Source organism: Larimichthys crocea, chromosome XXIII (assembly GCF_000972845.2).
Source record: "Larimichthys crocea isolate SSNF chromosome XXIII, L_crocea_2.0, whole genome shotgun sequence".
Classification (NCBI taxonomy): domain Eukaryota; kingdom Metazoa; phylum Chordata; class Actinopteri; family Sciaenidae; genus Larimichthys; species Larimichthys crocea.
In genome coordinates this window covers 8,778,252-8,795,505 of record NC_040033.1, presented here as the reverse complement: position 1 = coordinate 8,795,505, position 17,254 = coordinate 8,778,252, and the positions used below count along the sequence as shown (strand labels likewise).

The 17,254-nt window shown below is 41.9% G+C and overlaps 1 protein-coding gene across 2 annotated transcripts in view; it reads right to left on the bottom strand.

The window, feature by feature from the left end:
* The window catches only part of dlgap1b (discs, large (Drosophila) homolog-associated protein 1b), an 87,550-nt gene that overhangs the window by 23,501 nt on the left and 46,795 nt on the right, over positions 1-17,254 (bottom strand). For both annotated transcript variants that reach the window (XM_010740877.3, XM_027274127.1), the window contains 3 exons: positions 15,110-15,324; positions 10,455-10,632; positions 8,132-8,387 (listed from right to left, as the gene is read on the bottom strand). In XM_010740877.3, coding sequence (XP_010739179.2) covers positions 8,132-8,387; positions 10,455-10,632; positions 15,110-15,324 — 649 coding nt within the window. The remainder of the gene's footprint in view (positions 1-8,131; positions 8,388-10,454; positions 10,633-15,109; positions 15,325-17,254) is intronic.

Below are 17,254 nucleotides of genomic sequence, written 5' to 3'. Positions count from 1 at the left end.
AAATGTGTTTTTTTGTCTTCCATTAACAATTTCTTTAATTTTTAAGGTTTAAAGGGCTTCTTTAAATTTTTTTATTCTTATTTAAATTTAACAACTTTAAAAGACACCTCGTCCATTTCTCATGTGAAGCATGAATAAGCAGAAAGACCAGGGATGGGCGCTGATTATTTCAGTGTCAAGCCACTCACAGTAAACACACTACTTCCGGTCGCTACTTTCAAAATAAAAGCCAGTGACGCACTTTGAATTTCAACCGCACAACCTGTCCTTTTGGGCACTTCACATGCTTTGTGCACACTGTTGTAAGCGTATAAATATAATTTTGCAATTACAAATGTGCTTGCAGTGTGTTCGACATAGTTTAATTTTGGTATCTTTATTTGTTGCACCCCGAACAATTTTGGCTTTTACTTTGAAGGCTATGCAAACTATATTCCTGCCTCCGACTCTCCTGCCGCAGCTCGCCATCGGTCATCATGCCCGGCAGAGAAACACAACAGCGGCTTTTACTCACAAAGGCGGATCCAGAAGTCACACATGCCGAGCAGCGCGCTGTAGACACACTGAAGCACCGTCATGAAAGATGCGAGTCCGCACAACACTGAGCCGAGCTGGGCTTGACCGGAGGAGTCCTCTCTGCCTCTTTTCCTTCTCCACTCTGACGATATTGGATCTTATGTCAGGATGTGGACGCGCCTTGATCCCCCCCCCCACCTACCCGCACAAACACTTAACAGCTCATGCAGCGCTGGGTGGGACAGTCCCGTTCACAGTCATGCAGAAAACTTCACAGAGATGCAGCCAACACTTCCCCTTCTGACTTTTAAAGTGCACCCAACCAAGCCGTCATGTAAAAAGTCTAATAATTAATAATGCACTTTAAGGTACTATGTTTCATGCTTCAGGTAGCACAAGGCTGTCTTGTTTCATTATGTACTGTATATATGAAAAGACAATAAAACCTGCTTTATTTGACTTGTGCATGCAGGTACTCCTATACTCGTAGGGGTCTTTTAATATTAAATTGTCATCAAATTAAAATCTATAATTTCTAAAAATATTTTTTTGGAATTTACAGTTCAACAGACAAACATAACCCTGAACCTTTTGATGGAAAATGGAAATAAATTAAAGTCACAAAGAGAGAGAGAGAACATGGTCTTATACATGTTCTCTTCAATATTTGGAGGTTGTAGCTTTAACCTGTAAGATTATATGAGACATATACATTGAATTTAGACTGTTATGTTATGTATGTGTTGCAGCAAAATACAAAAAAGGCACGGTCCAAATTCTCTGCACATGGTCCACCATTATTTTTTTTTTATCTTACAAAATTCTGGTCTTACTGCCAGGTATAAAATGATCCTAAATCCCTTTAAACTAATACAATACAATACAATATAGAAGATATTTAGTAAACAAAACATCAAAAGTAGCCTTAAATCCTTCACATATGTAGTGTAAACTCTTTTATAGGGCAAAACCCACAAGATCTCTTAATTTAAAGGGGAAAAAAAATCAACACATTGTCTGTAGTCAGGAGTGCTGTAAATGATAAATATTCTGGACCACATCATTTTTACATATTTAGTATATATTTTCTTTAATATGCTGTCCTTGTGTTTTGCAGTTGGGGTGATGCTATAAAACAACTTCAAGTTTATATTTTGGACGCTCTAACTGAGCCAAAAACAAAAATTAAACATACACTATAATATACTGATATATATATATTTGTATTTTTGTTTTTCTTTATAATAAATAAACACAGAAAGACAAAACAGATGTGATTCACTAACTCAGATAGTCTCATGACTGCCACCCTGTGGTCATTGTGTAGTTGATTAGGCACAGTACTTTTATATCCAGGAGAGGATTTAATGCAGGGTTACCCCTTGCTATTGTATATTTTTATTTTTTTACAGTGTGGGTAAGTGTTGTTACGATCTTCTTGTTACATAAATCAGACCAACTTAGATCTTCGTCTAATCCTTTTTATCTTGTGCTATAAAAATGAACAAATCATATTTATTCATACAGGCGTAGTTATCGTTTTCCTTCCTGACCTTGCTCATCACTCTATTATTAACAGACACAGGCAAGCAGATGGCCAAATCCACAGTCACTGACTGCAGCAGCATGCAGCACAGAAACACAGCTCACCTCAGTGTTCTCAGGACCGATACTTCTGTCAGAGCTAATGCTGCCACAGGGGGCTTTCACCTGTACTCCTCTTCAAACCCACCTTGAGAGGGGACCTTCTCAAACCACATGAGAACACACAGGAGGCCCCAAGGTGGCATTTTTCTTTGCTTTTCTAACATATGAGTCATGCTGACATATGAAAAACACATTACAGCCCAGCTCTTGGAAATTTGCGCGGGCCGGTGAAGGTGTGAGGCGAGATCTGGACAATCGCTCGGCTTGATCTTGATTCCACCAGACTTTAGCGGTCTGTATCCCTGCCACTTATATTTAGCACAATGGGAAATCCAAATATATTTATTCTCACAAGCTCTCCCTGAACAGAACTCTTGGAAAAGTGCCAGGGATGGCAGTGATTGTTGTTAATTGGGTCAAGCTGTCTGGTAGCTTCTCATCCACCCACTCACACAGCTACTGTGGGAAGAAAGAGCAGAGGTGCAGTGATGTGTTACACCGAGCCCCTGGGGGCAGTGTTGTACAGGCTTTATTTTAGCCTGTAGTACTGAGCTGTAGAGCTGGGAATACACAGGTGATCTCACCACAAGTCATTTTTTCCTCACTCGAACTGAGGGTCTAAGGACAGAGGGTGTCACTCCCTGTACGGATTGGAAAGCCCTCCGAGGCAAATGTACTTTGTGACTTTGGGCTATACAAATAAAATTTGATTTGATTTGAATTTGAAGTAAAGCAGTGATTTTGATTTCATAAGGTTACTGTTAATGACATACATGGCATACCACAAATAAAAGTGGCATCATTCCTCTCTAACACTAAGTTGTTCTGGGTGACAAGTCTGATTGAATAGGGATTTTCATAATATGTTGGATATATTAAACGGTCACACACAGCATTGTTACTCCTAGTCTTAGTCCCACCTATCTATCTGTTTTCTGTTTAACCTATGAACCCTCGATGACCCTCAGGTCTTCTCGCAGTGGCATTTTAATAATACCAAAAGTCAGAATGAAAACCCATGGTGAGGCATCATTTTCTCACTGTGGAACAGCCTCCCTAAAGACCTGAGGGCAGCAGACAATGTTCCTATTTTCAAGAGAAAACTGAAAACTTGGCTTTGACCTGAACTATATTTATACATTTTTCTGTTTATATAGATATATTCTAATAGGTTCCCTTATTTTCACTTTTATTTATGTGGTTAGTATTTATTTGTCTATTTACATATCTTAACCTTTAGTTTTAGCTATTTGTTTATCTTATTATGCTTTACTTTTATTCCATTTTATCAAACTATTTATACATTTTAATGAGTTTTATTATTTTACTATTACATATTTTAATGGGTTTATTTACTTTTTTGAAAGTATTTATTTCTAACCTGTCTCCAGTTTTTCCTCACTGCAAGACAATGATATGGCGCTTCCTCAGTCAGTGTTGTGCTTTTGTTCAAAATGGGGTGGAGGGTTATTGTGTGAAGCACTTGTTACAATGTTTTGTATGAGATCTGTTATAGAAATAAAATCTACATGATTGATTGTTGGATTATTGTACGTTCCCTCTTATCATCATTTATAACATTATTCAGATTAGGTTGCACTACAAACAACTTCTGAACATATATCCGTATATGCTAATCTGCATCTTTAATTGCATCTATATTTCATTTATCCATAAATTATCTTCAAGAAAGTGGCCAATCTAAGTTATTCAGTAATTCAGATAGCACACAATAAGAACAGATGAATACAGGAAGAGATGGTATTCCACTGAGTGTTTGACAAGACCATCAAAATGAGCCACAAGCATGCCTCAAACACTTACTTAAGGAATGCTTTATTGAGCATAACGCCTGTTTGGAAGTCGTTGGAAATTCAAAGCCATTAAATTAAACATTGTCCTGTAGCTTATTACAGCAGATGGGGAAGGAAAGCCACTCTTTTTAGCCAATCCTTCAGCACCTCTGAAAAATAGAAGCTGTGAAAATGAGGCCGGATAATTGACAGCAGGTCAGTGAGCCAAGGAAACCAAGGGTGAGAAAGAAAAGGAGAAACTGTGGCACATTTCCCAGATTTAAAAGTTATGTGTGTATACTCTTTCTAAATGAAGGTCAATTCGTCTTTTGGGTGAAACAACAGGTTGATTTACCCACACCTTCCTGACTTCTGCTGTGAAAAGGCAGGGGATCTAGCTGTCGTGCAAAGGAAGTGAAAGACAAAAGCGAAGTGAAGAGGTGATGAATATGATAACTGGAGACGACGCAGGGTGGAGGAGCCGGGGGCTTTAGAGGCCATAAAATCCTCACATTAACCGATTGCGATGGATTTTCCCAAGCTTTAGAAAAAGGATCTGCTCCAGATTTTGTTAAACCGATCTAAAGGAGCTGATGTCTAGTCCAATGTGTCTGTCCAGTGCAGTAATAATATGTGTGTGTGTGTGTGTGTGTGTACATGCCAGTTTGAGTGGGCACAGAGGCAGGCAGTAGCAGCCACTTGACGTTCAAAGAGAGAAGATCAAAGGACAGCCCCTTACTTCAGTCTCCTTCCTCAGGATTAAAAAGATCATCAATAATAATGGGCTGGAGCAGCGCAGTGGGCAAACAGGAGAGGAGCATGAACGGAGGCGGATAGGTCTCTCACCTGTGTGTGTGTGTGTGTGTGTGTGTCTGTGTGTGTGATTTTTGGCGGTTTGCTGCGGGGAGACAAGAGGGAGCAGAAACCATAAACGCGGGGCTGTTTTCCTGAACCATCCTTTTTGAAACATCATGCAATATTCACCACAACAACGTCTTCTCACTTCTCACTTTGGGCTCCCAACTGATTTCCTGTGAAATGTATGAAAGTGTACGTGCGTGTGTGTGTGTGTGTGTGTGTGTGTGTGTGTGTATGCGCGTGAAAGCATCAGCATGCACGCTTCTCCTGCATGGTGGAACAACAGGAAAAAAAAAATCCTGTGATTGCTTACTTGGCAGGAAGTTACCGTATCATCAGTTATGTGTAATCTATAAATGTGAGAATGTTTCAAACCTCTAGATAAGAGCCTTGTGTATTGTGTGTATGTGTGTGTGTGTGTGAGCACAAAGCCGGCATACAATGATGTTACAGCACATCTCCATTGTGCGTGCCGGTTATGCCACGCTGACATATGGGTCATGTGGGATGGGAGGTAACGTGTCACATCGTTGTGCAAGCTGCCAGTCAGTTCTTTTGACTATTACTGCACAGTCTAGACGTCCTTTTATGAATTTGTTCTAATCACACAACAGCATTATATTATATTCAATAGGCACTAATAAAATCAAAAGAGAAGCTACAATGTTTAAAATGTAAATCAAAAATAATGTTACCTAGTTAACAAACACAATGTTATGTTAACGAAATGCTATTAATGGCTGCTAATAGTGAGTGTAATTTGCTGATGAGCGCCAGTAGTAAGGGTTAAAACAACAACAACAACTGTACATGGTCAATACATATTCATGTTCAAAATCATTTTTTTTTACACTAGTGCTATGTTATGAAACACACTTCCATCACGCACATTGTTCACTGTCATGTATTTTTTGGATTCCTGGATTTAAACGTTTAGTTTTATGTTTATGTGCTTCTTTTGTTTTTGTCTTAGGACCATGTTGAAGTGTTTTCACCTTAAAATGATTTTTTGATAACGGCAGTCCATAAATAGATCATATGTGTGCTGGATGTAAATTAGATTTTTCAGATATGCAGAAGAGCACAGCCATATTAATTAGCCTGAATTTATAGCTTGCGTTAATTTGTGAGGGCGGCATAACTTTATGTCCACTGTCTCCTCCCCTTTAGCAAAAAGCTAAACCTAATTAGCTTAATCTCTGAAACCACCAAAAATCAGATTTCAAGATTTTTCAGGGGGTATTAATTAAGGTTTATGGGTGTTAATTAAAGGGTCCAAGTCCGCCTGCAATCCCGGTATTTCGAACATTGCCTGAACTGTGTGTAAATCTCAGTGTAAAAATGGTAATTAAATCAAACTCCCACATGACGAGACCGTGACGACGGTGCACGTGTTAAAGAAGGAGGAGAGTGAGACCTGGAAAGGTCGTCAGTGAGATCTTTTTCTATCCTCCTTCCAATCTCTTTCTCTTCCTCTCCTCTTCAATCACAGCCTTTTCCCCAGGAGGAGAAAAGGGAGAGGTAGCTAATTAATTACAGTGACTGACGACTCAGTGGTAAAGATCTAGGCGGAGGTGATGCATTGTGCGCTAGTGCAACTATGACAGTAATCTGAAGCAATCCCCAACCTTCACTACCCACCGCGGTGAACTGCTCTCCACAATGCCTCATAATATATCACTCGCGCCGAGTCCACCTGTCTCCTTTGTTTGAGCCTCAGTTGCAGCTGATTACGAGATACAGTAAGGTCGGCAGCAAATGAAGGTCAAGGGTCACAAGAAGTCGAAAGCCAATCAGGTAGAGCTATGCGAGACGGAGAGGATTGTTCTCAACTGGAAGCAGAGGCATGATGTCGGATTATCAACGACCACACGGCACTAATATCTCTTCTCTGTACTTCCGCACTGTCCATTCATCATATGACAAACTCAGGCGCCAAAAATGGATGTTCATTAAAATGGCAACAGCTGTGAGGCTACTGCTGCAGACATGTGTGCCACATAACACGTGCGTGCACATGCAGACACCTCGGATTTCTTACCTGAGAGCGGTTTAAAGGTGTTACTTCTACATTATCAACAAATGATTACAGATCGTGACAGTTGCAAGCGTGTGAGAGACACTACACACAGCTGGGAGTAAGAAAAATAGAGATTCTCTGGAGCACGTGTAGCGGCCGACTGGTGCGAAAACCAGAGTTAATCCCTACAACACTTCACCTGATAGATGGTCTTCATTATCTCTTCCTTCCTCAGGGGAAAGAGCTCTGAACGTCCCTCTCTTGATCTTTTCAGTCTCTTTTTATAGATCAATAACTTCCACCGCGCAGTGGAGCAATCAACTGAATTCTCTATTGTCCTTAATTGTGTCGTTACCTTGAATTGTCAATAGATGTGAAATAATAAAAATACCAGGACTTAACCTCGTATTTGATTCATTCCATTAACTGGTATAAGAAAAGATGGAGGCAGCAAATATTAAACAGCATTAAACTAATGTTTGTTCTGAGTCAATTTACAGCTCTTCGAATTGATTAAACTAGTTTTGCCAATTTTCCAGTTTGCAGTAAATGTGTTTAATTAGGTGACTGTAACCTTGTCGGCTGGGTTTTGTGGAAATGCTGCTCTTTTAATTGGCATAATTGAAAAGGAATGGAGGAGAAAGCCAGAGTGCGTCAGGCGGCGGTGACTCAACAATGTGCGATGTGTGGGAATGATGTTTGGATTTCGCAGTGGGGAAACATAGAAGCACCCAGTGCTGGATGCCAGCAACACTCAGCATCAATACTGCATGCAGTAATGCTGGAAAGCCAAGCGCTCCAGACCATGAGGCACACAAGAGGGCTAAAATAAGACCCAGCAGCCACTGAGCTTTACAGCTCGAATAAGCTCTTATGTGGGAAAAAAAAAAAAAAAAACAGTTCTGCATTCATCATATTGTATCTGAGAAGAAAACTGGGTCACATGGATAATAATGGAGAGAGTTCGGGTCTGCAAAGTGAAACTACTCCTCGGTCAGCTATCCAAAGGAACCCTTTCCTTTATGAAAAATAGTCAGTGCAAGACAGAATTACAAATTTGATTTGATGGCCCTTGATCCAATGTTCAATCTTTATACAAGGACAAATCTCACGCTGCAGTAACCGCAGCACCAATTCATGTTTTTGTTGTTGGTGACACATGTTGCATAACTTAGACTCAAAGCACATCTATAATACATACTTTCTATGCACACATATCAATTTATAATGTGCGTTAAATTATGTATGTCCACACATGTTCATGAGCACATGAGTCTGTGTGCGTTAAGTAACCGACCTGTGCTGCTCTGGATGGTTCTGACAGTGGTGGTGGTGCGCGGTGGTGAGTTGGTCCTCCTGTTTCCCACCGTGCCGCCTCCCTCCTCCTCTTCCTGCGAGCAGCCTTTCTCTATGGCACGCACGTAGCTGTGGCTCCGCATGCGGAAGCAGCCGGGCATCGGCAGGTCCAGGGCATCCACCGCCTGCGACTCCATCTCACTGAACACTGACTCACACACCGCCTCGATCTGCCCGTTCACCTCCACCTCGCTCACCTGCGGAGGAGGAGACACATGCGGACATACAGTACGCGCACGCAAACACCCGCAAAAAACGCACACGCAGACAGAAACAAGAAGGTTTGAGCCCAAGCAGAGGGAAAAAAATTTAAATGAGAAATAAAAATGCACAGGTGCACAGCAGCAGTGCAAAAGAAAGGAGAGAGGACAATATACTACAGAAGCAAAAGCCATCTCAATGTTACAGAGCTATTCCACTGATTAAAGCTTTACTAGGCAGAAATCTGAAGTACAAAAACACTTAAATCACAAATTGGGCGCTGCAATAGAAGACAGAGTTCCAGCATTATTATAATTTGAATATTTGCAGACAAATACAAAATAAAGACACTTCTCTTCTTCTCTTGGAGAAATAACAAATAACTGTGAAGTGCCTTTTAAAGAAGACTCTTACTCTTACTGAGAAAAGTTCTTTTTACATTAATAAAATGCAATCAATACGATTTTGCAGTGAACTATGATCTCAGACTAGGTGGTGCAATTTGATCGTCTTCGGCGTAGCATCACAAACTAGTCAAGCTCAGTATACTGTATTACATCCTAATCCAATTGCTGTGTGTTCGTACAGACTTTTACCTCCACACACTGCCTTGTGAAGCTCGAAGCCACGTATAACAATTTACATACACTTAAAAGAAAAAGAAATAAATATATATTAGAGAAAAAAAAATCAAAGAAGTTCCAAGGAGTGACGAGGGGGAGGAATCACTGCAGGATAAAACTTCAAAAAGGGGCCAGACAACAGAGTGAAACACTACACGTGTTGCTATTAAAGGTGAGAACTGTCAAAGAAGTGTCAAAGCTGGGACTACTGGGAGTTAAGGTGTGATTCGAGGAAATCTAACTACACTTGCATCATCAGCCAGTGCAACAGAGACTTGTGAGATGGGTGTGTGTTACAGATTGGGTTACGTGAGGGCAGACAACATGAAGCTCCATTCCATACCTTGAAGTCGCCCTTGTTTAGTTGGTCCAGATAAAAAAAAAGATGTATACGCAGGGAGAAAAACATAGGAATGGGATGTGGCTTTCTGAGTGTTTGTCAGTGTAATGAGTGTGATACTGTAGAGCTTGGAGTCAGAAGGGTTTGTGGACCTCGATTCTATCCACTGATGCTGAGCCTCTTTCTGTGTGTGCATCACTTCACACTTTATGCACATACGTGTCAAATATGAGAGTGAGTGAGTGAGACAGGGAGCCTAGCAGCACCTCTTTTATTCTTTGGCATTTCTGTTGAATGCCAGGTCCGGCATGTCATTCTCCTCTGGGCCTGCTCTGTGCCAGGACTTGAAGAAATGTCTCAAGGGCGTATCATTCAGCAGGCGAGGCAAACTGTTGCCCACGGGCTTTGGAAAGGGAGTACATATCTGTGTAACCCCAGGCAAAAAGGTAAGCTTAGCTTCTTCCCCTGTCACTTCAAATATGTTTAAGTATGAAGCTTTGCTCAAAATCCAACATGACTAATATTTTATTTTGCAGCGGCCGTGAGAATAACAGACCTCCGCTGTCGAGTGCTGGTGTGTGTTCAACAAACAATGAAATCAAATCAGGGCAATTGCCCAACATCATTCAAAAAACCAACGCCACTTTCAATTATTCATTCCATTTATATGGCTGCATGTTAATTTCCGTTTTTCATCTCTTACACAACAGATGCCAAATTGAAGAGAACATTTTTAGCCTGTCATTTTGCCTCACAAAGTATGCCGAGGCAGAAGGAGCATATTAGGGTAAAGGAGGGGAATGGAGGTGAAGGGGGGGGGGTTCTGTATGCCCTCCTGTTTAATTAGCCATTCTGAATACGCCTGTAATCATCTGAGCTCCAGAAAACAGCACGCAGACGTATACACTAATTGGGAGATTGGGGGCTTTCGTACTGTTCATACTTTGCCGGATGGTGACCTGATTGTTAATTCAGCGCCTTAAGACGACTACGGATGGGATTTCCTCCGCCCCTGCACAACCTTATTGTACATAGCAATGGAGGTACAGGGGGTGTAAGGACTGAAGGCAGAGAGGCATGGGCCCCTGAATGCCACTAACCTGGCTGATGGTGCTCATGGCTCTCATGTAGCTCTCGTTTCGCGAGCGGAATTTAGGCGAGGCCAGCAGCCCTGCCGGGTCCAAGCTGTCCAGACTCCTATTGATGGAAACCTCACTCACCGCCCGCAGATAGCTGTGACTCCGGATCTGTAGCTTGGGTGAGTGCTCTGTGGAAATCCTGCCACAAGAGGAAAAGGAAAGAGAGAGAGAAAATAAAGAGGAGGACAAAAAAAAACAGGTAAAAGAAAATTAGAAACAAAGCGAGATGGAGGCGGAAAAAGAGCAGGGGTAACAAAAGTGATGAAAAGAGAGTGAGAAGGTATTTGCAAAGCACTTGGCAGTGCGTATGAACCCAAAGATACGGATCAATCCACAATTGCTTCAGGTAGACACCCTTATCTAATCAACAAGCGCAGTAGTATTGCGAAACACTCGCAGTAAGCTTAGGTAGCCTGTCCTTGAAGCACCTTGTAAGCACTATCTAAAACACTTAACGTTGAGAACACTCACATACAGAAGTCAGAAGAGGAACTATGAGGTATGTTTAATCTAAAAACAGATATAACATAGAAACACAATCAGCACAAAAATACACACACACACGTGCACAAACACATCCCTGTCTCCAAGGAAGATGAATAGGTGTCTCATTAGCTCTCACCTGCCTCCAATCGGATCGCTCAGCATGCTTCACGCCTATGTGCGTGCATGCGTTTGGGTACATGTGAAAGTGTGTGTCTGTGTGTGTGTGTGTAGGTTACGCAGCAGTTGGATGCCAGCTAAACAATTCATTAATCAGGGGAAATAAAACCTAAAAAGCTGACTCGCTTTCTTCCTGATGAACATCGTGGCCTACTAAACCAACTCAGTGCACGGAGAGATATGAATACATCTCAGATTAGAAACTCTATTTCAATACCCCCCTTTATTTCACACTCTTGTGAGTACAACACATTTACACACACAATTCTTATGACTCTCTGCCTCCAGGTCAGGCCTTGCTTTAATTATGTATTTCCTCCTTAAAATAGAGCGCGGTTACCACAGCAAAGCAAACTAGATTACTCATTCTTGAATGGAAGAATAGAGGTAGGGGGGGAAAGGACAGTGGAGAGAAGCAGGCGAATGAAAGGCCAGATGAGCTATTGAAATGGGAATAAAAGGGATGATTTTGGAAGAACAGTTGCCAATTTTAAAAAAACACCTCCATGTAGCCACACTGTCTTCCAGGCTTTTTAATATTGAGCACAATCTATTGAAACTCCCGGTGGCTTGCCAGTTTGTTTTTACCAACACAGTTCATTCTTTTTTAATGTGAGGTTTCCCGTCAAGGTGTTCTGCAGTGACACTGTGCTTTTGATGCATATTTAAACCGGGGTTTCTCTGTGTGTGGGGTTGTCAGGCAAAAGCAGGATGCAGTTTGCTTTTAACAGATTCATGAATGTAGTTGTTAAGACACATGCTGCTTTCTTATGTCCTTCCTCTGACACTAGAACCTTAAGCTGGACATGAAAGTGGCCCAAAACTACTGATCTACCCCTCTCTGATATGGAGCTCCAGATGTGACACATGCTTATAATAAGCTGTCTGACAACCCAAAAAGGTAAACTGAATATTTTTTGGGGTTGTGAACTGTTGAAAGAAGAAGCACAAAGAATGAGACAACTTGGCTTTGGGAAAATTACAGTTGGAACACTTTAAAAGGTTTATTTAAATAAAGAAAGAAATAACACGCTTAGTTGAAGACCAAAATGGAAAAAATAAAGACAGTTATATATTTTTCTCATAACCTCTAAGCAGCTGATTAAATACATACAATTTAGCGGACAGGTTCACCATTTCTCAAGATAAACCAGTTCAGAATGTGCAGGCCTATTATTTTAAGACAGGCTTGACAAATTGTGAACCTCCCTAAATTATTTGACTATTCTTCAAGTCCTAAGTACATTTTAGTCTTAACTTTTTAGCTATTTTCTACTTTGCTCTGCAATATTTCCCATTTTCCTTACAGGATTTTCAATCTTCTTACTCTCATGGATCAACTGATCATAGAAAACACAAGGTGCATAATTCAGCCCAATAAAGAAAATCTACATACACATCCTAAACCCCAGAAATTAACATGAACTATCCTTATGAGATATCTGGAGACTGTGAATGATGCACAGAGGAATCAAAGGAAGAATCTACAAACACCATTATCCTTATTCACATCTGCTCTTGATTTCCCTGTGGGCCTGATTATAGGCAGAACCAGTGATGTCAATGGCAAACCTCGCCTGTAATCAGCACCACCTAAGGGGGGGAAGTTCAGCCTGTCCCAGGGTGTCCCTCTGTGGAACAAGTGACATTAATGAACACCTTCCTCTCTGACAGTCAGGAATCAGGGCTTGTGAAAGCTGTCTGTTGATTTCTGCTGCATTGTCAAGTGTTCTTGTAATCCCGAATCTGTTTTTTTACTCTCTTTTTCCACCATCATCTCATTTGTCCCCTTGTTTGCTTCACCTCATCTTTCCTGTCAGCCGGCTCACCCTGCTTCATCGTTTAAAGAGGCTTTCCGTGCCCAACTTCCCTATCCTCCATTTTCTTTCTACCTTCTCTTCTTTCCCCTCTTCTTAGTCACTGTCGGAACAAAAGCGTTCAGAGTGATGACTGGTTGGAAGGATGCAAGGACAGAAAAATGGGGATGTGATTACTGCAAACTATTATTCAGGATGTCTGTCCTGGCTGAGACATGAAAAAATAAACACGATAAAATCTAGGCCAGGAATAAATGAATTTGTGGCAAAAGAAAGAGTGACTGAAGGAAACAAGAAGAGCGTGTCGCTTTCTCCTGAGCTTCTCAGCTAAGAATAATCCCAGCCATTTAAAACCACGCTTCACGTGTACACTATATGTGTTAATAAGGAGGAAGGTTAGCAGAGTAAACAGATTCCACAACTTCTCAGGAGCAATTTATCACGAGTCAAGGACACAGTGGTCACAGGATGGGCTCTGAGACATATGGTAGAACAAAGCTGATTATTTAATCATTGTGGAGTGTAAGACTTGTGCCAGCTCCCAAAAGCACAGTGTGAAAACAAGACGTCAGCTGCTCCCGCCTCATTCTCTATCTCCATTGTGCAGCACTGCAGCTTGGTTTGTTCCACTGGGTTCCATCAGATGATGATGGCGTTCCCCGGGCCAAATTCAAGCCATTAGTGGGCCCCAAGCTGCGCCACTTGCACTTACATAAGGGTTTGTGTGTGTGCAAGTGTGTGTGTGTGCTTGTGTTTGAGCAACCAGTAACAGTGACTGAGCACCCACTGGTGCTCTTCTCATCTCTGTATATTACTCAGCTAATCAGTCACAGCCCCGTGCTGCCTCATATGAAGTCTTTTACAGTTTGAAGGCAGTTTAAATGAAAACATTTTCACTGGCTATGAGTTCATATTAAATTAAATGTCCTGTGTGACGGATTTACTAGCATCTAGTGGGGAAGTTGCAGGTTGCAAACCGACTCGCCTTACCTTCCCCTTTCGAGCTTGTAGGAGGAAACTATGGAGGTGGCAAAAAAACACGGACAAACACCATATCGAGAATATTTGATTGGTGATTATACACCAATAAAAACATGCTTCTGAATATAATGTTCCATTTGTGCTATGTTCTGACAATCCCCCGCTGGACCTTCAGGATAAAAATGGTAGAAGGACATATATGATACAACTTGTGTCTCTTCATAGTTTTAGTCATCACTTATGTTCGTTATGATGACATGTGGCAACATCATTACAATAAAGTCAGTCAAATAAATAAGACCCACATTATATAAAACCAAAATTTCCAATTTACTGTATTTTTATGGATTTCATTCTTCTAATTCTTGAATTTCCTTCAGAAAGATATTTGAAGTCCGAAAGAACTCCCGCTGAGCGTCTTCCCTCCTAACTTAAATGCTGTCAAAGTCAGAAATCATGATGGGCTCTAATATTGTTGAATACTTTATGAGCTCACGCCGTTTAAATATGCTGCTGAGCAGAGAATGCATTCCGCAACGAGAAACAACTTTATTCAAAATGATGAAAGCTCAGCTTTTAACCTCAGATCTTTCAAAAAGAAGGATTGCTCCGGGGGAAAGAAAAATATCGCTCACATGTTCTCGGGCCCACGATGAATTTCTTTAGAACATGGGATTTGTTTTTGAAGAGACTTCAGTACATGAACAGGCATTGTGTATTTTCAATTAAAGCTCAGCCTTTTCAATGTGTGTGTGTGTGTGATTGTAGAGATACAGAGGCCAGCTATGAAGATTGAAGTGTGTGTCTGAGAACAGGTAATTAAGCTGTGACCACTGAGAGTCAGGAACTGGCGCATAAGCCAGACTGCTGCCAGGCAGACGCTTGGGTAACACAGACTGCCTTCATCTCTCTCTGTTTGTCAACTTGTCTCTCGTTCTTTCCCTCCATCTCTCCCATCTGCTTCACTGAAACGGCACAGTATGCGAACACTTTGAACATTATGTTCAGAAGCATGTACTGTATACAGACATAACGTACAGGCAGGCGCTGTATGCAGTCCATACATGAACACATAAATACTGCAGCGGTTAGTCAATTAAGACAAGACGATAGATGGATGGAGTGTAAATGTAATATTTTACAACACACACTTACTTGAGCGTGGTCATCTCTGTGAGGGACGGCTGTGTGGCTTTCAGGTAGCTGGCTCGTCGTGCCTGGACCTTGGGCGAGGGTTTGGGGCTGCAGTCCGAGTCGCCACTGTCTTCTTCTGCCATGGCCTTGATGTAGCTGCCACTGCGCATCCGCCGGCACGGGATCTCATCATCCTTCCCCAGTGGAGAGAACCCGCTCCAGTCATCCTGAGGCACCTGTAGAGATGAGGTGAGATATAAGGTAAAGAGGGAGCGACCACAGGTCACCCTCCAGACATGACAGCTCATACAGATGCACTTGAACAAAAGCAAGGCTGCAACATTTCCCACCTGCGCCTGATATAAATACCTGTATCACACATGTCTCAATAGTGACATCAATGCAGGGTCTGCCTCGATCATACCATAAGCGTGCGCTGTCTGTCATGCGATGGCGATGCATACGGCATATCAAAACGCAGGGAATTATTTGCTTTGGCAAAACATTGTCGTATCCTGGCCTCTGTCTGCTCTCCTGACTTTTCAGACACTAATGAAGGTAAAAATAAAAAAAGGAGGTAATGCTATCTCCTAGCCCTAATCTAAAAGAGAGAGAGAGTCAAAGACATCAGACATGGGGAGAGAGGGGAAACAAAGGGGGTTTTGTTCAGCAAAAGCACTGCAGTCCCAACGTGAGTGGCTGTTAGGGCACTGGCTCTCTCTCTCTCTCTCTGTCTGAGATACAGAGCGAGGAAAAAAAGTGCACGAGAATCATTCAACAGACCGGCGCGTAGCTAGGAAACCAAGCTCACTTTGATGTCAGGGGCAACAACAGACTGTGGTGACATCTTGGAAAAGGCCGGGGTCTTGGAAGATGTCACAACAATTTATTGTTACAGAGAAAAAAAAACCCATAAATGAAGTCATGCTTTGTAATTCTATTACTCTTACAGTGGTGGTGCAGCACATTTCACCTGTGAATTTTGCACACAAGTGCATGTAGAGGTTAGGCATTCATTCAAGCGTGAGCATTAACCAACGGATGGCAGGATCTCACTGCAGTAGGTGATGCAAATAGCATGTGAACTTCTCGTTGTGGGGGTTCAAAAAAACACCTCAAAAAGACTAAGCAGTCAGGGCTGCTCTCTTTGAAAGCCCGTTTTCCACTTCCGTCTCTCTTTTCTAGAAAGAAAAAAAAGCGACGGCTCTTTCAGGCTGGGAGAAATGTTGCTGTACTGCGGCGACAATATCCCTCCCTGATCTGTTAAAATGCACGGCCACACAGAACTTCCCTCACTCTCACTTTCTGCCTTTTACTTTCTCATTCACGCCCTCCTACTTTGCCCTCACTTGCACTCTTTTGGTCCTTTTTCTACAATACACACACACACACACATATAAGCACAACCTCCCCTCTATTCTCCCTGCCTTGTCTCTCTATTTCTTTCATCTGGTTTATATTTGCAGCTCATCCGGGTGTGAGGAAATCTATGCAATCTGAAACACTTGTATCTGTTGCAAAACGGTGACTGAGCACCCACTGATGTGTCTGTGTGTGTGTGTGGATGCGTGTGTGTGTGTGTGTGTAACCACTTAGCTTTGGCTCCAGAGCATTTTTATCCTTTTGTTTCTTTGTCTGCACACCTCTGTCTCTCTGATCTCATAGTAGCATCCTACTCTCACTCCCAGAATAAGACATACACACTCGCACACACAACTACGCTATGACCAACACTAGTACACTCTCAGCAGCTGCATGCATGTGACAATTGTGGCTATTTATGCTTGTTTCTGGTCTGCCTTCCTGTGCTCGTATACGGTTAAAAAAAAAAGAAATGCTGATTCATGGTGATGGTGCACGAACCTGATCTGTTACGGATATAAATGGATATAAAAGCAGCTCACAGCATTATTTGTCTCGCTGAGTAAATGCGAACACGCTATCTACTGCTATGTGACTCTTGACATACTGTTCAGCAACAGAAGTAATGGCATAAATATGCCATTCACATGCTCACATATGAATATTTCCATGCACACTGAAACAAACGCGGAGGAGCAGATGACGTGATTGTTTATGATGATATGAGGTCAACCTAATTATTTGAGACGTGGGCACGTGAAACGATGTTGGGTTTGGTTCTGGGCCACTGCTTCTCCGGTCATC